This window comes from Mesoplodon bidens (assembly GCF_964165515.1).
Source record: "Mesoplodon bidens genome assembly, contig: HAP1_SCAFFOLD_205, whole genome shotgun sequence".
NCBI classification, from domain to species: Eukaryota; Metazoa; Chordata; class Mammalia; order Artiodactyla; family Ziphiidae; genus Mesoplodon; species Mesoplodon bidens.
Genome location: NW_027672037.1, coordinates 738,893 through 765,093, shown reverse-complemented (window position 1 = coordinate 765,093; position 26,201 = coordinate 738,893). Strand labels below are relative to the sequence as shown.

The 26,201-nt window shown below is 45.1% G+C and overlaps 1 protein-coding gene across 1 annotated transcript in view; it reads left to right on the top strand.

Annotated features, from left to right (window-relative positions):
- Positions 1-26,201, top strand: part of LOC308610691 (forkhead-associated domain-containing protein 1-like) — a gene marked incomplete at its 3' end in the record, with an annotated part of 101,925 nt that overhangs the window by 43,560 nt on the left and 32,164 nt on the right. The window contains exons 4-9 of the mRNA XM_081259733.1: positions 2,545-2,654; positions 5,747-5,983; positions 18,149-18,272; positions 21,934-22,064; positions 24,302-24,391; positions 25,418-25,522. Coding sequence (XP_081115859.1) covers positions 2,545-2,654; positions 5,747-5,983; positions 18,149-18,272; positions 21,934-22,064; positions 24,302-24,391; positions 25,418-25,522 — 797 coding nt within the window. The remainder of the gene's footprint in view (positions 1-2,544; positions 2,655-5,746; positions 5,984-18,148; positions 18,273-21,933; positions 22,065-24,301; positions 24,392-25,417; positions 25,523-26,201) is intronic.

Here is a 26,201-nt window from a genome sequence, read left to right as displayed (position 1 = left end):
CAACTTACAATGTCTTAAAGACACAGTTAAGGTGCACACATACTGCCCCTCCTGCAGACTGGTGATTATTGGAGCGCACCAGGACAGCTGGGGGTTGTTAAAATATTAAAGTAACTCCCCTGGCTTTTGGCCAACAGCTCATGCCCGAAAATTCTTAAAGTGCCTGCGTCCCCATATCCGCCGTCCCACCGCCCCAGCCCTCCCGACTCTCCCTGGGGCTTCTCCCCACTGGGACCTCCGAAGGATCCAGCATCTAGAGTTAAGCCGGTTTGGTCATACATGGCCCTTAGGTTCTTTTTGATAAATAACAGTAGCCGGTAAAGAAGTTTGCGGCAGGTGAGGGGTAACTGCTCCCGCACCTCCCTGCCTGGGTGTAAGGAAAGCAAGTCTCAGAGCAAATTCTAGCCCCACAAAGACTTTGAGTAAACACACCTTCCCCAGTAAAGGGACCCCATCGATCAGCCTGTTCTGTAAGTTTGATGAAGTCCCCCCTCCGGCCATCATCTTGCAGGGAAGCGTCCCTCAAGACAGCCACGACAGGGTCGCAGAGGCAGCCGGAGTCACCCCTAGAGATGGCATCAGACGCCAGAACTCTAAGCTGAGACTGGACAGGGGCCCAGTTAGGGTCAGACCCCGAGGCCCTCCCTGGGGACACAGGCCAGTCAGTACCTTCCTCCAGTGAGAGCCGATTTCTTGAGGAATATGAAAACAGATGAAATCTTCCTCCTGAAAACTCAGTTTCCAAATTGAGATGCGCAATCAGTGTCAAATAAACCCCAGATTTCAAAGGCTTCATGCCTCGAAGAAAAAGAATATAAAATATCTCCATATTTTTTGTCGATTACATGTTGAAATGATGCTTTTTAATGTATTGGGTTAAATAAAATTGATCATTAAAAAATTCCTCTCTTCTTTTTACCTTTTTCACGTGACTACTAGAAAATTGAAAATTGCATTCTGTAGCTCCCATTATTTCTCTATCAGGCACTGCTGCTGTAGTCAGTTAGGACTTTGCTGCTCAGGATCCAAGAGAGTCAGATGGGGGCAGTGAGCTTCAAATAAAAGTTTTCTAATCATGGACCTAGTTGGGGAGGTGGAGGGAGAGAAAATGGGCAGCTGCTGAAGTTCCAGGCCCTTCTGTTCCTCGCGCCCCAGGGAACACTGTGGCCAGGGCTGCTCATTCAACACGCAAGGCTGTGCATTCTCTGGGCACCACAGGCCATCAGCTATGTCCACTAGAGGTTCTGGGGTCCACAAAGAGGTTTGAGACCTGGCTGGGGGGCAGGAATCTTTGACTCTAAAATGCATAAATAAGAAATACAGAAGCAAAATGAATAAATGATGAATGTCCACAAACATGACAGTGAGTGCTTCATTCATCATTAATGTTAATACTCATTAAAGTTTCATCACCACTGAAAACAATTTGTTCAGTTTCTCACTTCACAAAAAGATAAGAATGTGCAGTGACTGTCCAGAAACCATACTCACTTGGAAATTTAAAATACGCTGCTTGGGCCCAAGTGATCTCACACGTAGAATTATAGAAATCTTTACAAACGTTTCTACACCAATAAAAAGAAATGTATTCAGTGTTGATGTGAGTGAATTGCGAGATGTCTGATGTGATACAGAATGGGGTCCCCAAACACAATGCCATAATCCCTGAAAGTCATATAAAAAGGCCTTGTAATACTGGGGTAAATAAGAAAAAATATAGGAAAGCTTAAATGGCCATCAAGTGGATCCTAGTTAAACACGTTTGGCACACTTGTACAATGGACCCCAATGCTACCCTGGAAAAGAACCAAGTACAGCCTCAAATACTGACATGGGAAGATGTTTTTGATATTGTTAGCTGAAAAGTAAGCTGGATAAGAATCTCTATCATGTAAATGCATTTTTGTTTCTTGAAAAGATATGGCTGCAATAAAACAAACATAGCTAATGTTTAGGGCTAAATGCTCTACTTGAGGGGTCAGCAAACTTCTCCTGTAAAGAGCCAGAGAGTAAATACTGTAGTACTTGTGGGTCACATGGTCTCTGCTGCAACTACTCAGCTCTGCCTTTGTAGCTGGGAAGCAGCCATAAATAATATGTAAATGAATCACTGTAGCTGTGTTGCAATAAAACTTTATTTACAAACATAGGCAGAAGGCCAGATTTGGCCGCAGGGCCATAGTTTGCCAAGCCCTGCTCTATATCATTATTCTATTTAATCTCCAGATAGCTCTTTATAACAGAGACTATCAGGGATCCTGAATTATGTATGTGGAAACGAAGGCTTAGAGAGAGCAAATGACTTGCCCAAGGTCCTCAGCTCTTATGCAGCATAGAAAAAAGTCTGGAAAGAGACACACCACAGTGCATCAGTGCAGTTAATGCTGGGGAAGAGAAATGAGGCAGCTCTTACCCTTTCCAGTCCTCCTGTAATGCTTTCAGTGCATAAGTCTCATGAATGTGAAGGTTAATCTGAAAATATTCTTTAAGACTTTGGGGAAACTCACTGTCTCCTCTGCCTTCTCTGTTGACCTTGTGTGTTAGTGTGGACCAACGCTGCGGAACTGTCGGAACAATCAGTGGCCGAGGAAAGTCCTGGGACAGGGCCCTACAGAGAAATTTTTGTGGACCAGGACCTGTCCCAGCACGATAAGGTGAGGGGTCTTGGGGAAGCACAGAGCTACAGCAGCAAGAGGGACCATGGAGAGATTGCCACTGCCTCTTGTTCTCTGTGTCTCAAGGACTGTCCCTTTTTCCTACTTCCAAGAAACCACCTCTTCCTCCCAAGACATTCAGCCAGGTTTGGCCACTGCTCACTTTATCCCAAATAACATCTACAACTACAAGGTACTGAGCACCTACTCTGTGCTGGGCCATGTCCTGTACACTTGACATTTATTAGCTCGTTAATCTTCACCATCTTCAAAAAAGATTGCATCACCCTCACTTTGCAGATGAGGAAACTGAATCTCAGAGAGGTTCAGTAATGTGTTCAAGGCTGCCCAGTGCAAGGAGCAGTGTTAGGATTCAAAGCGAGGTCTGGTTAGCTTCTCAGCGGGTACTTCTAACTCCCACACAGTAATCACTTGGTCAACCTTCAGTGATGGAACAGTGATGCAAAAACACGTTCCTTGCAGGAGGACGTGAGCCCTGAAGTCAGGGAGGCGTGGGCCGAGAGACTCATTAAAGAACCAGAGAGGTTTAAAGCAGGGATGCGAGCAGAACAGGTGGATTCAAGCCATCCTGGGAAGGGCCCAGGTCAATTTCTCCCCACTTAGACACAACTCGAAAGTTACTCTAAAAGAAGGAGTCTATAATATCTCGCTTTCCTTAAGGGCCAGGGCCTGCTCCTGCAGCAATTCTCAGAGTTTGTGAGGAGCAGACCTACCTGGGGTTCTTGTCAGACACGGAAATCCAAACCTTCAGGAGGCAGGGGGTTCCAACCCAGGCATCCTGGGACCAGACTCTGAAAAATGTTGCAGAAAGGCGAGAAGCCACACTCAGATTCTGTATTTATCGCTGTGTAACAAGCCATCCCAAAACTTAGCGGCTTCAAACAGCAATTCATTATTCCCCAGAATCTATGGGTTGACCTGGAAGGTTCCTTTGCTCGTGTCCCCTGGCCTCACTCATGCGGCCTCAGTAAGCTGCTGGCTTGGCCAGGCTGGTGGTCGGTCTCCATTGGCCTCCTTCCCACATCTAGGGCCTCAGCCAGGACGCCTGGACTGGTGCGCCCCTTTGTGCATGTGCCTTTTCATCACAGCACGGTGGTCTCGGGGTTCCCAGGGGGCCAGAGCAGAAGCTGCACAGCCTGTAAGAACTTGCCTGGAGATCATGCAGCATCACTTCCACTCCATTCCGTTGGTTAAAGCTAGTCACGGGGCCAGCCCAGACTAGAGGGTGGGGAAATAGACTGGATGGCAAAACTGCAAAGTATTTGTAGCCATTTTTCAACCTGCCTCAATTTTAACTTGGAAATATAGTGCAACCACTATAATTTTTTCTATTTATAGAAAATTTTTATAAGCCATTTATCATTTTTTCTATTTATAATAGAAATAATTCTTTCTCTTGATAAGTCGTTTATACCCTGACTTGCCAGGACTCCTTCAAGTGACAATAAACAAATTAGCTTGAGGGGGAGCATTGATTAGCTCATCTTATTGGAAAATTTAAAGGGCCACTAGCTTCAGGTATGGCTAGATCCAGGAGCTTGAATAATGTCATCAGAACACCTCCCCACTACCAACTTCTCCCCTCTGTTTCCCTCAGTGTCTGGCTTTCTTCATAAGGCTGGCTTTGTGTGTTAGAAAAGACAAACTCAGGCAAACATGCCTACATGATCCAAAAGAAGGCAAGATCCTCTCCCTCTGTAATCGATGTGTGAAATCTCTGATTGACCAGCTTGGGCCACATGCACATGGGGAGGTGGGACAGGAAGGAGCAGGGCACATGACTGACAGTCCTACCCAGACCAAATGGAAGGAGGAACACTCCCTCCAAGAAGGGCAAGGGGACCCTCAGCAGGAAAGCAGAACCCACAGCTGTCCACTGCCCTCTGCAAACTTCTTATATTCCAGCACTGGCACGGGGCCTGGCACTTAGTTGCTGCCCGATGAATGTTTGTTGCATGAAAAATGAATAAGCACCTGGCTGATCATAACAGGGTGAAACAGGGGAAACTGCCCAGGAGTAGGGAATATGTCTGATGCTCTCTCTTGAAGTTTTGCCACCAACTTTCACAAGGACCCAAAGGAAGGCCCCTGGCAGCAGCTGGCTGTGTCAGACAGGCTTTCTCATGAGCGAGACCCTGTCCTTCCCCAGGTCACGGAGCTAGCAGGTCGTGAGGCTGACTGCACGGCTCTCCTGGGAATGAGCTGGCCCAGAAATTGCCCGTTTACCTCCTCCTGCGACTGCTTTGGAAAAGGCCTCTGGGGAATTTCTTCTTCTTCTTCTTCTTCTTCTTCTTCAGTTTTTCTGACATTTTATTGATAACGTCTGGTGAGAAGTTTGGGGGAATTTTTTTTTCCTTTTTTGGAAAACCTAACCAATTCTTTGGCTGCAGAGCTTTATCACTGGAGAGATGGAGGAAAGGGTTAATTATACCTGTGGGTACAGTCTACCAGCAATTTTGTTTTTCCAGCCAAAAGTTTACATGAGCCCATGCAAATAAATCAGTATTCCTGTCTCATTTACTTTCCAGATTGAGTTACCTGGAAAAAATTCATACATGAATAGCCAAAAGAGGCAGGAAATATTAGAAGAGAGGAAAGGGAAAACAAATAGTTCAGAATGTTTTAAGTTAAAACAAATAACCCTCATTATAGGCAGAATGTGGTCAAACAGAATGTTGTTTTCCTAACTACCTTTTTAGGTCCCCAGTGTGCTAGGCTGAATATTATAAATGAAAACACTCTAAGTAAACTTTCTAGCAACAAAAGTTCCCAAGTGGGATGGTTGTTCTTAATATGAAAGTCTAATTCTCGGGGAAAGGAAAGTTTCCGTACCTGTGAGGTATAGACATCCATTACAGGGGTCTATATACAATTACCTCATTTTAAGCCAATTCTTGTCTCTATGAGATTTTCCAAGTGACAGAGATAGCCTTGAAAGTCTGCTTTTTCCCTCCCTGCCTGCCCTCACCTTCCCAAAGAATGATACCATATTTTTCCTGTCTTTCTTTAAATGGGCTCAGCCTTACACCCAGACCCACACCTAGTAAATTTCCCATCTGGCCTCCACCCAGGATGAAATAATTCTGCTGCTGGGAAAAGAAGTCAGCCGTCTCTCCGATTTTGAACTTGAATCTAAATACAAAGACACCGTGATAGCAAGCCTGCAGAACCAAGTGGCCAACCTGAGGCAGAAGCTGTTGGAAACAGCCGCCTCCAGGCAGAAGGAGAGGGTGAGCCCACCCAAGTTTCAGGTTCTGCATGAAGAGGACGATGCCCAACAGAGAGAGATCCAGAGCTTGAAAAACCAGGTAGGCTCAGAGACAAGTGGGTCGGGGCCTTGCGGTCACAACACAGGGTGACAGCTCTCAGGTAGAGCCTGGGGGGAGCCAACCGGGTAGTTAGAAATGGGCAGTGAGCACAGCATGGTGAGGAGTACAGGGAGTGCAGGGTTGGCAAGTTTCTAGCCTTGTAAGAACAATATTAGATTTGATTAAGTGCCTACCATGTTCAGGCCCCGGTGCAGGTGCTTTTGGTGCATTAGCTTATTTATTTATTTATTTATTTATTTATTTTATTTATTTTATTTATTTATTTATGGCTGCATTGGGTCTTCGTTGCTGTGCACGGGCTTTCTCTAGTTGCAGTGAGCAGGGTCTACTCTTCACTGTGGTGCATGGGCTTCTCATTGCATTGGCTTCTCTTGCTGCAGACCATGGGCTCTAGGCACGTGGGCTTCAGTAGTTGCAGCATGAGGGCTTCAGTAGCTGTGGCTCGCGGACTCTAGAGTGCAGGCTCAGTAGTTGTGGCCCACGGGCATAGTTTCTCCACAGCATGTGGGATCTTCCTGGACCAGGGCTCGAACTCCTGTCCCCTGCATTGGCAGGGGGATTCTTAACCACTGCACCATGAGGGAAGTCCCCTCATTAGCTAGTTAAACCTCAGTCTTCTGACACTTGCCATTCTACAGATGAGGAGACTGAGGCACGCTCAGAGATGCCCAGGAGCTTGTTACAGCTTGCACAGCAAGTGAGAGGCAGTGATGTGACTTGGGCTCAGCTCTGCCACCTTGTACACCTCATGCTTTCACACCCGCTTTGCATTTCCACCCAACTCCTGTCGCTTCAGTGACCACTTCTCACACCCACCCGGACCCAGCCAGAAAGAGCTGGAGGTGGGGAGGAGGAACCCCACAGTGTTCCAAACACTGAGGCCTTTATCACACCCTGAAGGCAGCTGCTGGTTCATTTATAGGGAATGTCACCAAAAAATCTCCACCCAGAATGTCTGGATTTACCAGTCAACTTCCTTCCTCCTGAAACTAAATCCAAAAGAAAAAAAATTTTTTTTTAAGTTTTAAAGAACTACTTTAAAATTGGCCACTGATCTTGTACATAAATTATATTGCAACAAAGTTGATAAAAAAGCAATTGGTCATTGATGAATTTTGGCCTCAGTGCATAATTCTGCTTAAAACCGTAGTCAGGTTTGGTTCAACATGACGGAGTAGAAGGACATGCTCTCACTCCCTCTTTCGAGAACACTGGAATCACAACTAACTGCTGAACAATCTTCGACAGGAAGACACTGGAACTCACCAAAAAAGATACCCCACATGCAAAGACAAAGGAGAAGGCGCACTGAGACAGTAGGAGGGGCACAATCCCAATAAAATCAAATCCCATCACTGCTGAGTGGGTGACTCACAAACTGGAGAACGCTTATACCACAGAAGTCCACCCACTGGAGTGAAGGTTCTGAGCCCCTCGTCGGGCTTCCCAACCTGGGGGTCCAGCAATGGGAGGAGGAATTCCTAGAGACTCAGACTTTGAAGGCTAGTGGGATTTGATTGCAGGACTTTGGCAGGACTGGGGGAAAGAGAGATTCCACTCTTGGAGGGCACACACAAAGTAGTGTGTGCATTGGGACCCAGGGGAAGGAGCAGTGACCCCCATAGGAGACTGAACCAGATCTACCTGCTAGTGTTGGTGGGTGTCCTGCAGAGGCAGGGGACAGCTGTGGCTCACCAAGGGACAAGGACACTGGCAGCAGAAGTTCTGGGAAGTATTCCTTGGCATGAGCCCTCCCAGAGTCTGCCATTAGCTCCACCAAAGAGCCTGGGTAGGCTCCAGTGTTGGGTCACTTCAGGCCAAACAACTAACAGGGAGGGAACCCAGACCCACCCATCAGCAGACAAGCAGATTAAAGTTTTACTGAGCTCTGCCTACCAATGCCACAGCCAGCTCTACCCACCACCAGTCCCTCCCATCAGGAAACTTCCACAAGCCTCTTAGATAGCCTCATCCACCAGAGGGCAGAGAGCAGCAGTAAGAAGAACTACAAGCGTGCAGCCTGTGGAACAAAAACCGTATTCACAGAAAGACAGACAAGATGAAAAGGCAGAGGGCTATGTAGCAGATGAAGGAACAAGATAAAACCCCAGAAAAACAACTAAATGTAATGGAGATAGGCAACCTTCCAGAAAAAGAATTCAGAATAATGATAGTGAAGATGATCCTGGACCTCAGAAAAAGAATGGAGGCAAAGGTCGAGAAGATGCAAGAAACGTTTAACAGAGATCTAGAAGAATTCAAGAACAAACAAACAGAGATGGACAATACAATAACAACAACAACAAAAAAACAACACACTAGAAGGAATCAATAGAATAACTGAGGCAAAAGAACGGATAAGTGACCTGGAAGACAGAATGGTGGAATTCACTGCTGCGGAACAGAATAAAGAAAAAAGAATGAAAAGAAATGAAGACAGCTTAAGAGAACTCTGGGACAACATTAAACACAACAACGTTCACATTATACGGGTCCCAGAAGGAGAAGAGAGAGAGAAAGGACCCGAGAAGATATTGAAGAGATTATAGTCAAAAACTTCCCTAATATCAGGAAGGAAATAGCCACCCAAGTCCAGGAAGCAGAGAGAGTCCCATACAGGAGAAACCCAAGGAGAAACACACCGAGACACATAGTAATCAACTTGGCAAGAATTAAAGAAAAATTATTGACAGCAGCAAGGGAAAAATGACAAATAACATACAAGGGAACTCCCAGAATGTTAACAGCTGATTTCTCAGCAGAAACTCTACAAGCCAGAAGGGAGTGGCATGATATACTTAAAGTGATGAAAGGGAAGAACCTACAACCAAGATTACTCTACCCAGCAAGGTTCTCATTGAGATTCAATGGAGAAATCAAAAGCTTGACAGACAAGCAAAAGCAAAGAGAATTCAGCACCACCAAAGCAGCTCTACAACAAATGTTAAAGGAACTTCTCTAAGTGGGAAACACAAGAGAAGAAAAGGACCTACAAAAACAAACCCAAAACAATTAAGAAAATGGTCATAGGAACACACATATCGATAATTACCTTAAACGCGAATGGATTAAGTGCTCCAACCAAAAGACACAGGGTTGCTGAATGGATACAAAAACAAGACCCATCTATATGCTGTCTACAGGAGACCCACTTCAGACCCAGGGACACATACAGACTGAAAGTGAGGGGATGGAAAAAGATATTCCATGCAAATGGAAATCAAAGGAAAGCTGGAGTAGCAATACTCATATCAGGTAAAATACACTTTAAAATAAAGAATGTTACAAGAGACAAGGAAGGACACTACGTAATGATCAAGGGATCAATCCAAGAAGAAGATATAACAATTATAAATATATATGCACCCAGCATAGGAGCACCTCAATACATAAGGCAATCGCTAACAGCTCTAAAAGAGGAAATCAACAGTAACACAATAATAGTGGGGGACTTGAACACCTCACTTACACCAATGGAGAGATCATCCAAAGAGAAAATTAATAAGGAAACACAAGCTTTAAATGACACAATAGACCAGATAGATTTAATTGATATTTGTAGGACATTCCATCCAAAAACAGCAGATTGCACTTTCTTCTCAAGTGCGCACGGAACATTTTCCAGGATAGATCACATCTTGGGTCACAAATCAAGCCTCAGGAAATTTAAGAAAATTAAAATCATATCAAGCATCTTTTCTGACCACAATGCTATGAGATTAGAAATGAATTACAGGGAAAAACCTGTAAAAAACACAAACACATGGAGGCTAAACAGTACGTTACTAAATAACCAAGAGATCACTGAAGAAATCAAAGAGGAAATCAAAAAATACCTAGAGACAAATGACAATGAAAACACGACGATCCAAAACCTATGGGATGCAGCAAAAGCATCCCATAGTTCTAAGAGGGAAGTTTATAGCTATACAAGCCCACCTCAAGAAACAAGAAAAATCTCAAATAAACAATCTAACGTTACACCTAAAGGAACTAGAGAAAGAAGAACAAAGAAACCCCAAAGTTAGCAGAAGGAAAGAAATCATAAAGACCAGAGTAGAAATAAATGAAATAGAAACAAAGAAAACAATAGCAAAGATCAATAAAACTAAAAGCTGGTTCTTTGAGAAGTTAAACAAAATTGATAAACCATTAGCCAGACTCATCAAGAAAAAGAGGGAGAGGACTCAAATCAATAAAATTAGAAAGGAAAAAGAAGTTACAACAGACACCGCAGAAATACAAAGCATCCTAAGAGACAACTACAAACAACACTATGCCAATAAAATGGACAACCTGGAAGACATGAACAAATTCTTAGAAAGTTATAACCTTTCAAGACTGAAGCAGAAAGAAATAGAAAATATGAACAGACCAATCACAACTAATGAAGTTGAAACTATGATTAAAAATCTTCCAACAAACAGAAGTCCAGGACCAGAAGGCTTCACAGGTGAATTCTATCAAACATTTAGAGACGAGCTAACACCCATCCTTCTCAAACTCTTCCAAAAAATTGCAGAGGAAGGAACACTCCCAAACTCATTCTCTGAAGCCACCATCACCCTGATACCAAAACCAGACAAAGACACTACAAAAACAGAAAATTACAGACCAATATCACTGATGAATATAGATGCAAAAATCCTCGACAAAATACTAGCAAACAGAATCCAGCAACACATGAAAAGGATCATACACCATGATCAAGTGGGATTTACCCCAGAGAGGCAAGGATTCTTCAATATATGCAAATCAATCAATGTGATACATCATATTAACAAATTGAAAAAGAAAAACCATATGATCATCTCAATGGATGCAGAAAAAGCTTTTGACAAAATTCAACTCTGATTTATGATAAAAACTCTCCAGAAAGTGGGCATAGAGGGAACCTACTTCACCATAGTAAAGGCCATATATGACAAAGCCACAGAAAACATCATTCTCAATGGTGAAAAACTGAAAGCATTTCCTCTAAGATCAGGAACAAGACAAGGATGTCCACTCTCACTACTATTCTTCAACATAGTTTTGGAAGTCCTAGCCACAGCAATCAGTGAAGAAAAAGCAATAAAAGGAATCCAAATTGAAAAAGAAGAAGTAAAACTGTCACTGTTTGCAGATGACAGGATACTCTACAGAGAGAATCCTAAAGATGCCACGAGAAAACTACTAGAGCTAATCAATGAACTTGGTAAAGTTGCAGGACACAAAATGAATGCACAGAAATCTCTTGCATTCCTATACACTAATGATGAAAAATCTGAAAGAGAAATTAAGGAAACACTCCCATGTACCACTGCAACAAAATAATAAAATACCTAGGAATAAACCTACCTAGGGAGACAAAGACCTGTATGTAGAAAACTGTAAGACACTGATGAAAAAAATTAAAGATGATAGCAACAGATGAAGATATATACCATGTTCTTGGATTGGAAGAATCAATATTGTGAAAATGACTCTACTACCCAAAGCAATCTACAGATTCAATGCAATCCCTATCAAATTACCAATGGCATTTTTTAGAGAACTAGAACCGAAAAGCTTAAAATTTGTGTGGAGACACAAAAGACCCCGAATAGCCAAAGCAGTCTTGAGGGAAAAAAATGGAGCTGGAGGAATCAGACTCCCTAACTTCAGCCTATACTACAAAGCCACAGTAATCAAGACAATATGGTACTGGCACAAAAACAGAAATATAGGTCAATGGAACAGGATAGAAAGCCCAGAGATAAACCCACGCACCTATGCTCAACTTACCTATGACAAAGGAGGCAAAGATATACCATGGAGAAAAGACAGTCTCTTCAATAAGTGGTGCTGGGAAAACTGGACAGCTACATGTAAAAGAATGAAATTAGAACACTCCCTAACGCCATACACAAAAATAATCTCAAAATGGATTAGAGACCTAAATGTAAGACCAGACACTCTAAAATTCTTAGAGGAAAACATAGGAAGAACACTCTTTGACATAAATCACAGCAAGATATTTTTTGATCCACTTCCTAGAGTAATGGAAATAAATACAAAAATAAACAAATGGGACCTAATGAAACTTCAAAGCTTTTGCACAGCAAAGGAAACCATAAACAAGATGAAAAGACAACCCTCAGAATGGGGGAAAATATTTGCAAAGAAACAACTGACAAATGATTAATTTCCAAAATATATAAAGAGCTCATGCAGCTAAATATTAAAAAACAAACAACCCAATCCAAAAATGGGCAGAAAACCTAAATAGACATTTCTCCAAAGAAGATATACCGCTAGCCAAGAAGCACATGAAAAGCTGCTCAACATCATTAATTATTAGAGAAATGCAAATCAAAACTACAATGAGGTATCAGCTCACACCAGTTAGAATGGGCATCATCAGAAAATCTACAAACAACAAATGCTGGAGAAGGTGTGGAGAAAAGGGGACCCTCTTGCACTGTTGGTGGGAATATAAATTGATACAGCCACTATGGAGAACAGTATGGAGGTTCCTTAAAAAACTAAAAATAGAATTACCATAGGACCCAGCAATCCCACTACTGGGCATATACCCAGAGAAAACCATAATTCAAAAAGCCACATGCACCCCAATGTTCATTGCAGTACTATTTACAATAGCCAGATCATGGAAGCAACCTAAATGCCCATCGACGGACGAATGGTTAAAGAGGAAGTGGTACATATATACAATGGAATATTACTCAGCCATGAAAAGGAACAAAATTGGGTCATTTGTAGAGACGTGGATGCATCTAGAGACTGCCATACAGAGTGAAGTAAGTCAGAAAGAGAAGAACAAATATCATATATTAACGCATATATGTGGAACCTAGAAAAATGGTAAAGATGAACCAGTTTGCAGAGCAGAAATGGAGACACACATGTAGAGAACAAACGTATGGACACCAAGGGGGGAAAGCGGCAGGGGGTGGGGGTGGTGGTATGATGAATTGAGAGATTGGGATTTACATGTATACACTGATGTGTATAAAATGGGTGACTAATAAGAAAAATATAAATAAATAAATAAACATTTTTAAAAAAGAGATAGAAAAAAAAAAACCGTAGTCAGTGCTTGGGGGCCTTTGTTCTCTTGTGCTCTGTTTACTGTCTTTCCCTCTGTAACCGATTCTAGGTACACAGTTTCAGTCCTAGAAATGGTGCTCTAGAAAGGGCACAGATTGTGTATGGTGAACCTAGGAGATTCTAGCAGGATACTGTAGGCTCCATGAAGGCAAAGGTTGGGCCCAGTAACCTTCTAGAACTCTGTTAGGACTGTGGCTGTTTGTTTGTTCTTTATTCATCCATCCATCCATCCGTCCATTAATCCAAAGAAATATTTTGGGGGGCCTATTCCGTGCCATGCCCTCTTCCAGGCTCTGAGAATTCAGCAGAGAACAAGACAGACATGATCCTTCCCCCTGTTATGCTCTAGTGAGGGAGACAGAATAAACAAGTCAACAAATACATGCTCTAATATTTAAAGGAACTAATGACTCTCCTTCAAACCTGGTTTTGAAAAAACAATGAAAGTAACAGGTCCTGTAGGGATTATTAGTGCAAACAGCTACCTTGACATGTAGCTGACACATTAATGAGCACCTTTTTCTTGAACTGAACCCAATTTTGCTGAAATATTCCTTTCAGTTATTCTCCCATTTCAGAGCTTTCCTGAGAAAATGACATGTCTTTTTCAGGTACATGGATGAGGCTGAATTATTCCCACATACCTTTTTTTTTTTTTTGGCCGTACCACGCGGCTTGCAGGATCTTAGTTCCCTGACCAGAGATCAAACCCAGGCCTCCAGCAGTGGAAGCACAGAGTCCTAACCACTGGACTGCCAGGCAATTCCCCACATACCTTTTTTTAAATAATTGAAATATATTTGACATAGAATATTATATAATTTCCACGTATCTTTGAATATCAGCCGGTCCCAATTTGAGTATTATTTAAAGTGGCTGCCGATATCTGGGGGAAAAATGTTTTTTTACAAAGATATTATCTAGAAATAATTACACTGATGCATCATGCTGTTGCCGCCCCTACCCCTGGAGCTTCACTTATAACTGAAGAAGAATATTTTATAGCAAGGCATATATGAACCAGAGGCTCCATCGGTTTGAACTCAAATCGAGTTTCATCCACTGACATTTTAGTTTCTTAACTATTCTACTGCCTGCAGGGCATTCCACCAGAAGTGTAAGCCACATGGCAGGTTGATTTATGGTTCTGATTACTTTATGTGTTTTCCCTGGTCCCCGAAGGTGTGTGCATAATGATTTGCTCTCGCAGATCTTCGATCTGCTACAATATCACTAGAAAATTCTTACCTCCATGTGCTCTTATACGCCTGTGGTAATTAGAAGCCAAATTATCATCCTGAAACAATCACTCCTCCTAGCACTCTTAACTTTCTTATGATTCAGTGCCCATTTTGTTACACAGCTTAACAGACATTAAACATCTTGGAATTTATGCCATTACAAACAATATGGATATTTACTTTGATAGTAAAAGTATCAAAGAGGTTTGAAGACTCGTTGGAGTTTTCCAGCAATCCGAAATCCTAAAACTCTGACACTCAGATTGAAATATTTTAAATCTGTCAAAACCACTGGAGTCTTAGAGGGGAACGTATGTTTTCCCTTCTGGAAGTTTGTCTCTGTGTGTTCTATCTCTGGTATCATGCAAATAAAAGCATCAAGCTGAGAAGAGCTTACAAACACTTTCAGTGTTCCAAGGACCTTTTATGGAAAAGTTGTATTTCCCCCCAACAGAGAAAAGTAAGATGTGAAAGAATTGTTTCACTCAAAGTTTCCAAAGCACAAACATGCAAAAGTATAGCCTTGGGGAGAGTGGGGGTCAGAGTGGCCTGTGTCCCTGCAACTTCTATCATAGACCCCCCCCAATAATGTCTCAGGTGCCCCAGGGAAAAGGTAAGTGTAACTGCCCCAAATGTCCTAGACTCTGAACCATGATGGTGCATGAAACGAGTCAGAAAACTTGTGAGACCCTGACACTTCTGTTAATTCTACCAGAGTAATAATGACAAGATTTCCAAGGACACAAACCAAGACCAAAGGCTGTGCGCGCCATCTGGTGGCCATATCAGCACGCCCGAACTCCATTACCTGGGCATGCCCACCACCTCCCCCCAATCTTTTTTTTTTTTTTTTTTTTTTTTTAGTGTGATGCCTGCAACCTGGTCTGATGGTAAACAGGGAAATTCCTGTATTTCTTCTTTTGGAGGGATTATTTTTATTTAAGATAGTGAGTCTCTATTTACTCTTATAACAGTTATATTTAATTTAATGCACGTTTTTAAGTTTAAAAAGGGAGCTGCTTCTACGAAAAATGCTAAGAAATTATAGTGGGACTAGCCAAGAGACATGGGAAAAATGGTGAAAGTGGTATATGAATGACTGAAGTTTAGGAACTCTCTTCGGGTGGGGTTGCCAGATAAAGTAAGGACACCCAGTTAAATTTGAATTTTAGAATTTCGTTTTAGTGTGTGTCCCAAATATTGCATGGGACACATTTGCACTGAAATATTATTCATTATCTGAAATCCTAATTTAAGTGAACATCCATTTTTCCTCCCCTAAATCTGGCAAACTTACCTTAGGAGAACAATGAAATTGCACCCATAACTTCCCTGGTGGCACAGTGGTTAGGAATCCGCCTGCCAGTGCAGGGGACACGGGCTCGAGCCCTGGTCTGGGAAGATCCCACATGCCGCGGAACATCTAAGCCCGTGTGCCACAACTATTGAGCCGTCGTGCCACAACTACTGAAGTCCGTGCGCCTAGAGCCCATGCTCTGCAACAAGAGAAGGCGCTGCAATAAACCTGTGCACCGCAACAAAGACCCAACACAGCCAAAAATAAATAAATAAAATAAATAAATTTATTTTAAAGAAAAGAAAAGAAATTGCACCCTTCTCCTTGTCACTTCCATTTTGATCTATCAAAACAAGCTAGTGGGGCTTCCCTGTAGCGCAGTGGTTGAGAGTCCACCTGCCAATGCAGGGGACGCAGGTTCGTGCCCCAGTCCAGGAAGATCCCCCATGCCGTGGAGCGGCTGGGCCCGTGGGCCATGGCCACTGAGCCTGCATGTCCGGAGCCTGTGCTCTGCAACGGGAGAGGCCACAACAGTGAGAGGCCCGCGTACAGCAAAAAAAAAAAAAAAATACTAAAACAAAACAAGCTAGCTCTTGTCCTGTCTACGGATTGTGTGGCATTTATGCCCCAATAAACGTGTCCCTGTGTTAGTACTGAGGCCTCACATCTGAAAAATCACAGGGCAAAGGCCCACAGTGCACCTTGAGGTGGGAAAGTCCTGGCCACTCAGAACAAGCAGTCTGGCCACATCAGACCGAGAGGGAGGGGGTTCCAGGCCCAGCTCTCTTTCCTGGCCTCTCGGGTACCTGCTCTGTGGAGGCCGAGGCCTGGCAGCTACTTTCGGGCCCTTACCAACGTTGCCTTTGATGGAGAGCCTTCCACACCCCACGTGTAGACCTAGACCCCTGGAGGGGGGCCCGCCCTTGAGGGGGCTCTGAGCCATGGACTTAGAGGGTGCTCACAGCAGCCATAGATAGAGCCGACCTGTGGTCCTCCCACCCACGATTCCTGTATTTCCTCTTTTTTTCTTTTTTTTTTTTGTGGTACACATGCCTCTCACTGTTGTGGCCTCTCCCAGTGCAGAGCACAGGCTCCAGACGCACAGGCTCAGCGGCCATGGCCCACAGACACAGCTGCTCCGCGGCATGTGGGATCTTCCCGGACTGGGGCACGAACCCGCGTCACCTGCATCGGAAGGCGGACTCTCAACCACTGCACCACCAGGGAAGCCCCTGTATTTCCTCTTAATAACAACCACACTGGCGTTTAAGTGAGCCTGGCAAGGCTTACAAATGCACACATAAAGATTACCAACTACCTTCCCCAGAGACGGACGAGGGAAGCTGAAGCTAAAACACCCCGTGAGGGCTTCCCTGGTGGCGCAGTGGTTGAGAGTCCGCATGCCGATGCAGGGGACACAGGTTCGTGCCCCGGTCCGGGAAGATCCCACATGCCGCGGAGCGGCTGGGCCCGTGAGCCATGGCCGCTGAGCCTGCGCGTCCGGAGCCTGTGCTCCGCAATGGGAGAGGCCACAACTGTGAGAGGCCCGCGTACCGCAAAAAAAAAAACACAAAAATCCCCCGAAACAAAACAAAAAAAACACCCCGTGGGTAGTCAGAGGAGAGGACCGTCACAGCTCATCCCCCTGTGCCGTGTGCCAGGCATGATCTGAGCACTTGTACACATGTTAACTTATTAAAATACTTCTCACAATCCTATCAGGTTGGGACTACCATCACCCCGCGTACAGACTGAACAAAAGGAAACAGAATATGGTGTCCTCCTTGTGTTCACAAAGCCCGTTAACTGGCAGAGACAGGACTTGAAGGCCACAGTCCGGCTCCCGAGTCCATGCCATGCTTTACAGCCTCCAACTTCTCACGCTCATTCCTAGAGCCACCTGGGAAGGAGGAACCAGGCAACTAAAGACTGGGTTTGAATCAGACACCACGTCTGACCAGCCACATAATCCCGAGCAGGGGGCCTCGCCTCTTTGAGTCTCAACCTGGCTCCGTTGCAAAATGGGCACATTAATGGGAACGTCAGCCTTCAGCAACGCTGTGACGAGTATCAGTGTAGCATGTGTGAACGGGCTTTGTAAACTCTGGAGTGTTCTGTGAGGTATAAACTACCCTCTATTCTCAATAGAGGGAATTCATTTCATAACCTGCTCCCGGCTCTTGAACTTTGCTGTGCATCCAGTCAGTGCTGGATGATCTGGAACCAACAGCTGGTCTATTTATGGCTGAAAACCCACAGGTCATAGGAAGACAGCAGCACCGGAGCCCCTGGGTGGCCACAAAGATAAGGTTCGTGTCTCGAGGACCGATGACATGGTGGTCACTGAAGGAACAGGCCCCTCCTGCCCCTTCCACTAGTTACAACTGAAAACCTTGGTTTCCCCAACACCCCGATCCAATGTCAACCCGACTCTTTGCCCAACGTTGGAGAAGTACCGGCGTGTCCTGCAGGCCTGGCTGGCCCCCTCTGACTGTGTGTTGCCTCCTTCCACAGATCAGTGCCCTACAGCAAGGCTACAACCAGGTGCTGTGCCAGACCCTGTCTGAGAGAAAATTAGAAATCACCTCCCTGAAGCACGAGGTTGAGAACTTAAGGAGGGACGCCGCCATCACGTCAGGTGAGGCGCTTCTGCATTCAGGCCCCAGAGCTTCTGTGCTCCCCCCGCAGACATCACCAGTCAACCAGCACACCTGTGCCCTTGACCTGGGTGCAGCCTCAGGGATCACCCGTGTCGGTGCATTAGAGTTCTCCCTCAGTGGAGGTTTCTTGCCACCCAGTTCCGAGGGCAGGGCCAGGTAAATATTTGAGAGAATGGTATCTCTTGGCTACAAGGTCTCCTGAGCACTGGCCCCACCAGGGAGAACACAGGTCGCCTTGTGGCTTGGGTGGTTCCACAAAGCAGCCTGAGTGCAAACTAGAGCGTGGACAAAATGGGGTCACTCCTTTAAGGCACCCATGGTCTCACCCATTTCAGCCGAGTGCACTTGGGCCCAAGGGAAACCATTTTCTAATTTGATCAGAGGTGGTTCCCTGATAAAGGGCTTGGGTTGGGAGAGGGGCAGCCAACGCACAGCTGTGACTGAGCTTTGATTCCCTGGATTCCTTCATTGCTTCCACATGTTTCTTGAGCTCCTACTAGGTGTCAGGCCCCGTTCCAGGCTCCGGGGAGGGAGAGCCAAGCAAGACAGTCAGATTCCTGTACTCACAGATTTGGGAGGGGGTGACAGACAATAAAAGTAAACGGATGAATAAACAAGCCCACTTCAGAGAGCAATGGTGCTGTGGAGAAAATAAACTGTGTGTCGTGGTGGCCAGCGCTTCAAGGGGGGAGGCCAAGGGGGACCAGCTTAGTGGGTGTGCAACCATGGAACTCAGGTGGGACTTGAACCCGTGGGCTGGGACTCGAACTCAGTCAGAACCCACTATCTTTTAATCGAGATCACGCATGTGGTCTCGGGACTTAACTAAAGCTCAGGTTCATTATGTCTCATCGCAGAAAGAATTCAGTGAAAGACAAAGTAAGAAGTGGATTTCTTTAGAGAGAAACACACTCCACAGACAGAGTGTGGGCCATCTCAGAAGGCTAGAGGCCCCCAAATATGGGGCGGTTAGTTTTTATGGGCTGGGTAATTTTATAGGCTAATGAGTGGGAGGATTGGGACAACTCTAATATTTTGGGGAAGGGGCGGGGATTTCCAGGCATTGGGCCACCACCCACTTTTTTTTTTTCTTTTTCTGTACGCGGGCCTCTCGCTGTTGTGGCCTCTCCCGTTGCGGAGCACAGGCTCTGGACGCGCAGGCTCAACGGCCATTGCTCACGGGCCCAGCTGTTCCGCAGCATGTGGGATCTTCCCGGACCAGGGCACGAACCCATGTCCCCTGGATCGGCAGGCAGACTCTCAACCACCGCGCCACCAGGGAAGCCCCACCACCCACTTTTTGACCTTTATGGTCAGCCTCGGAAGAGTCCTGGTGCTGGTGCGTGTGTCATTTTGCTCATGTATTACAATGAGTCTGTAATGAGGCTCCAGTTCCCCTGGAAGTCGAATCATACACCCCCTTGGACCTAGCCGATACTAACCAGTTTATGCTGCATCCTCCACGGCTATGTCCTTCTTTTAGAGAGGACCTGTTTCAGGTGGGCAAGGACAAGCCAAGGGCAAGCGAGGCTGCGTGGAGTGAACAGGGGATTGTGAGGCTGGGCAGGGTCGGGGGGTCTGCGTTTTTATTCCAAGGGTGTTGGGAATCCAGTGGAGTTTTTTAAGCAGAAACTGACATGTCTAGAGACCTGAAGAGGAGGGACCACTCACAGACGAGGGGAGGGAGAGAAGCAGGTGACAGGGAGGAGGCAGTGAGCCTCGGAGGGGCACATCACTCTGAAAGCAGCCAGCGCATAGCAGGAAACATGCCCACAGCTGTAGAAGGCAGGCATAGCATTGAGTCGCACGTGGATCCCCATCTCTGTATGAATCTGTGCTTTTCTTCTGCCTCACTCTGCAACTTAATCACACCCAGCCCCACCCCCTGCTACCCCCAGGTCTCTGCTTATGCTCCTCCCTCACTTGGGATGTCCTCAGATATTTTCTGAGCACCTCCCCCAGGCTAGGTGCTGTTCTGGGCACCAGGAATGGAAGGATGAACTCGCTGGTCCTCACCTTCCTCCCGTATGTCGCCCAGTGAAACCTCATCCAAGCATCAAGCCTGTCTCAGATCCCACCTTCTCCGATCAGGGAGTCGGACAGACCTGGGTTGGGATAATGCTTGAGATGGGCTGGACCCACTCAAAGTGTGGCAAGCCCCAGAGGGATTTCCAAGTAACTGAACTGTGTCCTGGAGGCAGAGCTCATTTTTAAAATGAAATTCTGGAGCATTTTGTGCTTTATTTCATAGACATTCTTGATTGATACCTACCACTAAAACTAGGCCTGATGTTCTTTCAAGAAAACAACTGTAGGAGATAACCCAATACCACTGCATTTATGCACCCTTCTTCCCACTTTTATTCAAAATGATACTACAATGCAAGAGGGAAGAGATATGGGGATATATGTATATGCATAACTGATTCACTTGGTTATAAAGCAGAAACTAACATACCATTGTAAAGCAATTATACTCCAATAAAGATGTTTAAAAAAATGGTGCTACAGTAATGGAGTAGTTATCTATTGCTGCATAACAAGTTACCCCAAAATGTAATGGATAAAACCCCAACCAATATTTATTATCTCCCCCAGTTTCTGTAGTTCAGGAATTTGAGCGGGGGGTGACTTAGTTCTCATGAGTTGCAGTCAAGATGTCAGCTGGGGCATCAGTCATGTCATCTAAAGCCTCGGGGGGAGCCGGAGGATCCCCCTTCAGAATGGCTGCTCATGTGGCTATTGGCTGGAGGCCTTAGTCCCTCAGCACACATGCTTCTCTCTAGGGCTGCTTGAGTGTCCTCATGACACAGCAGTTGGCTTCCCCCGGAGTGAGTGATTCGAGAGAGAGCAAAGAGGAGGCCACAGTGTATTTTATGACCCAGCCTGGGAGGAAACATTCCATCATTTCCACAGTATCATATTGGTTACCCATGGCAGCCCTATTCAGGGTGGGAGGGGCTACACAGGGCATGAATTCTAGGTGGTAGGGATCATTGGGGCCATTTTGGAAGCTGGCTGCCGAGAAAAATAATAGGCGCCCTGTAACAAACATAATTTAGCCACTTTGAGTTCTTGGGACATACCGCATCATTTGACCCTTACAATAACTCTGTGTGGGACAGACAGTGGGAGGTGAAATAACTTGTCCAAGACCACCAAGCTAATAAGTGGTAGAGAGGGGTCCAAACTCAGAGGAGTGTGAAAACCACCACCCCATCAATAGCGTCCAGCAGTGCCCTCTGCCACACGCCCGTCTCCTGGCCTCTGGAGAAGAATTCCTGGACCTTCCCTGTGCTGGGCCTTTGTTCCCCAGGCCCATGGTGTGGCCTCTCCTCCCAGCTTTGCCTGGCCTGTGCCCACAAGGGGCCCCCAAAGGCTTCTCCTCTCGCTGGTGCTGACTGCCCCTCATTCTCACTGAAGCCTCAAACCCTGTTCCGTGGACTTTGCTCTCATTCCCATTCCTGCTCTGGGACCCTTGGAAAAAGCCTCCCCAGTTCTAGGAGGGCACCGGTGGTGGGCCAGACTTGGAAGGTCTTGTCCAAACGTTGGCTGACAGCCATGGTGTTGCCAATAATCCTTCCTGCCTCTTTGACCTCCATGAGTCTTTTGTTTTGGTTTGGTTTGGTTCTTTTACAGAGATGGTGTCATCTTTGCAAAGAGACGTGTTAGTAAAGGATGGTCAAGTTCAACAACTAAAACAGGAGGTGAATCAACTGAAAAGTGAGAACAAAGAAAAGGATCACCAGCTCGAAGCCCTCAGCTCCAGAGTGAGTGTCGGGTCATCAGCAAATTGTAGCTGCAAAAAGCAGACACAGTGGAGTCACATGACACACGGTGGTGAGATGAGGCCAGTGCCCAAGGACACAGGGAGGGTAGCTGCTGGGCAGGTGGCCAACTTCTCTGAAGCCTTTCAAAGGACAGTGTGTATGTGGCTCAGAATAAGCAATATATATTTTCAAATCCAGCAAACATTTTCTAACCCCTATTATAAATGAGTTTGTTTAATCCCAGCAACAAACACACCTATGAGCATATACTGCCAGTACAAAGTTTAACATTAAACAGAATACGATCTCTCTGTGAGCAAGGATGACCACACGGCTGCATCATGGTCCCAGCACCACTGGTTCTCATAATTGTCTTCAAAGCAGAATATCTGAAGATCCAGATGCAAACACGCAGACTCTCATTTCTTCCTTAGACTTTAGTGTGTAGAATGTCTCTATGGAAGATGAACGTGGTAGGCAAGCAAAGAGCTTTTTCCATGTAACTGACTATTTGCAACTCTTGCCTTCAATGCTAACTTTAGAATCCTGACTCTATAGGATAAGATTTCTCAGTATTTGCATGATGTGCCTGTTTCTGTGAGTCAAGGTAAAACCTGAAAGCTTTCATCTCAGGTGGCAACTCAGAGATTCCCAGAGGCTACCCGATAGCTAGGTCTGCATGGGGGTGGGGTGAGAACAGATCTTGAGGTTCCAAGGAAAAGGCACAATAAGTAATACCTGGTACGTAGTACCATATCCAGTTTGGAGCTGGTGAAAGGCACTGCATGAGCTTTGGGATCAGACAGACCAGGGTCCCATCCCAGAGCTTTCTTTTATTGTAACTTATTTGGCCTCCATTTCCCCATCTGTGAAATGGGGATGACAAAATCGTTTTCTGAGAAGTGGGAGGCTGGTTTTAGTTGTGCTGTTCTGCCTCTGCCCTGGGTTGGCTGCCTGGCCAAGCCCTCTGCATTCGTTTCTCCCAAGCAGAGTGTCTTCCCAGGCATGTGCTATAGCTGTTTTATGTGGGGTGTGTGTGTGTGTGTGTGTTTTGGGGACGGGAAGGGGATGCAGAGGTGGTGCTAAGTAGAAGGAATCTGCAAAGACAGCACCTGCTTGGCTCTTCTACCTCCTGAAATGCATTTGGATGATTTATGTCCCCGTTTCCCCTTCCTCGTTGACCTCGGAATGAGGTCCCTTCTCCTCTAGACTGTGCTGGCCAATAGAAGAAGGGCTCGTCACCACCAAGGGTTCTGCTCTTGTGAACATTTGATATGCCTTTTTTTTTAATGACATACATCATGTGTGTTAATTTTAGAAAAATAAGTAGATGACATTGAGAAGAAAAAATAAAAAGAGAGGAGAGGAAATGCAACCTTGAGAAATCAGTGTTAATATTTTCATGTATGTTCTTCCAGTCTTATTTCTATATATTGCCTAGAAATCAATCAATCAATCATTTTATAGTGAATTTATACTATGCACATTTTTAAAAATTTTAAATACTTACTATTTTCCCATGCTAATAAATCAACGCTCTTATCATTCGTCTTAAAAGCTACATACTTTCTCCTGGATGTACCCAGTGTTATAAAGTGGTCTGCTGTTCTAAACAACACTTGGGTTGTTTCCTCTTTTTTTTTTTTTCTTCCACTGTTACGGACAATTCTGTGAAGAGCATCCTTGAAACTACAGATTTACTTATTTCTCCAGTCATTGTCCTTAAGGTACATTCCTAAAGTGGGAATTGCTGGGTCAAAAGAAGGCACATCCATTCTTATGCCGTTAATTCCTGTTGCCGAGCCGCCTTCGGGCAAGACAGCTCCGTTTACCCCTCCACACCAGTCGGCGCAGTTGTGTCTTTGAGACTCAACCTGCACAAAAGCCGTAAGATGGACCCGAGCTCACTGGCTCGGGCCCCTCCACCCTCACCGGTCACAGCGTGAAAACATCCCAATTCCTGCACCCTAAGTACCCAGACTCTGCAAAGCTGGATTTCCCCTGCAGTGAAGTTTGCTAACTTTGAAGAGGAATTTGGATGCTCTATTCCTCAGAACTCATGAGAGGGGTGAACTGGGAACGACTGCAGGATCCCGTGCTCCCATCACACAAATGGTCTTACCTCTCAGAATTCAGAGGTGTGATTGGGTTATACAGCAGGAAACACTCCTGGGCGTGAACACAGGTACTTGGGACCCCCAGCCAAGCCCCTGTGGCCTTGTCCTTTTTCTCCACAGTGCTCAGTGCTGAAAGAAGAGTTACAGAAGGAAGATGCCCAGAAGGAGAAGTGGGAAGCCCAAGAGAAAGAGTTAAAACTCTGCAAAACCGTGCGTTGAACCTCCTGACCCCTAGGTGTCCACTGAAAGCCTAGATTGTGACCTTGAGTGTTTTGGAGGGGTTCCTTGGCTCATTAGCTAGCACAAGCTCTGGGGCTTTCTGGGTGTTTGTCTGTTAATGTAGTCTCCTAATTCTTTGATTTGCTAGCCTCAAAGAGATGGGTGAAAAGTCCATGGAAAACACACTCTCCCCAGATTTTCTGGGCAGTTGGCTCAAGGCCCCTCATCAGGATTCCCCTGGGGAAAGGGACGGGAGGTGGCCACCGTATGCTGCTAGAAATTCAACGTGGTCCCTACCCCTGGACTTTGATGCCCAGACTTTCATGATCCACTGTCACAAGTTTTATCACGGCCCTGATCACTGTTATTAACACAACTCTTCTTGAATTATTTTTGCTTAAATACATTCAATTTTACAACAATTCATAAAAACAAAATAAAAAGCAAATGTATCACTGGCCTTGTATGGAAGGTGAACATAAAAATCAATACAGTGAAATGATGACAACTCAATATAAATGTTCACCCCCTGTACTGGCCCGAACCCTCGTGCACATCACCAGGCATACGTTTTCCATCCATTGGGAAGGACCGTGCCTGGGACGGGGAAAGGAGACGTGTGTTCTTCTCTCTGTCAGGAGCACACTTCTCTGCCTCAAATGAGATAAAAGAAAAATGTCATTGTTCTTTGCTTCCGAACTGTGCCCATTGTGTCTTCCAAACAGCCCTTATTTAGATTGAACTCAAAAATGTGCCCCAAGGAAAGAGACTCTAATGAGTGGATAGGTATCTTATACTGTTTAATCCAGGATCCATGCTGATCTTCAAAAGAAACTCAAATTTTCCCTCACCCAGCCCTTTCTCTGCATCCGTTGAAAGAAAGTCTCCTTTGCCTCAAAGATGTGGAATTGTCCCCCAAGGGAAGGAATGAAGCGAATCCCAGACTAGGTTTCTGCCTTAATGAACCGGATGAAATGAGTTCTGAAGTTGACTTCCCTGTTGTTGGAACTCTTTCAGCAAATCCATGACATGGAAAAAGAAATGAGGAAGCTGAGGGTGGAGCTGAAAAGGAGCAGTACCGAGCAGAGCCTGATCTCTATGACGCTGCAGGAAAAGAGCAAGGTATGGCAGGGACAGGTCGGCCTGGGAACCACTCTGGGGCCAGCACTCCACCTGCATCATCTCTGTTCATCCTCACAATGACCCCATGCGGTCTATACTGGTATTAACCCCACTTTACAGTCGGGAAAACTGACACAGAGGTGAAGGAAGTTATCCAAGTTCACTTGCATAAAGTAGTTGTGGCAGAACTTGAATCCAGGTCTGCCTGACTCCAAAGCTCCTGTGAGTAACCACTACCCTAGACTGCCTTCAAATCTTAATTGTGAAATTATCTAAGAAAGAATTGATCCATTAAATCAAGTTTGCCAATGATGTTTTTCCAACTTAAATTCTCATATTGATTTTTTTTTGTCTTTTTGTTCCATCATTGAGAATGTTTTTAAAAATCTCAACATGTTTGTAATTTGTGTGTTTCTTCTTTTAATATGAACGATGTTTGCTTTATATGTTTTGAGGCTGTGTTACTAGGTGCATATAAATTTAGAATCCTAACACTTCCTGTAGAGCAAAACTTTAGATCATCATGAAATGTCCCTTTTCATCTCTAGTAGTGTTTCTCCCTTAACGTCTCCTTTGTCATTTAGCTTCCTCACTGGCTTTCTGTTGGTTAGAGTTTTCATACCATATCTTTTTCATATGTTCTCTGTCAATTTTTGTCTTAAGGTTTAGACATATGCCT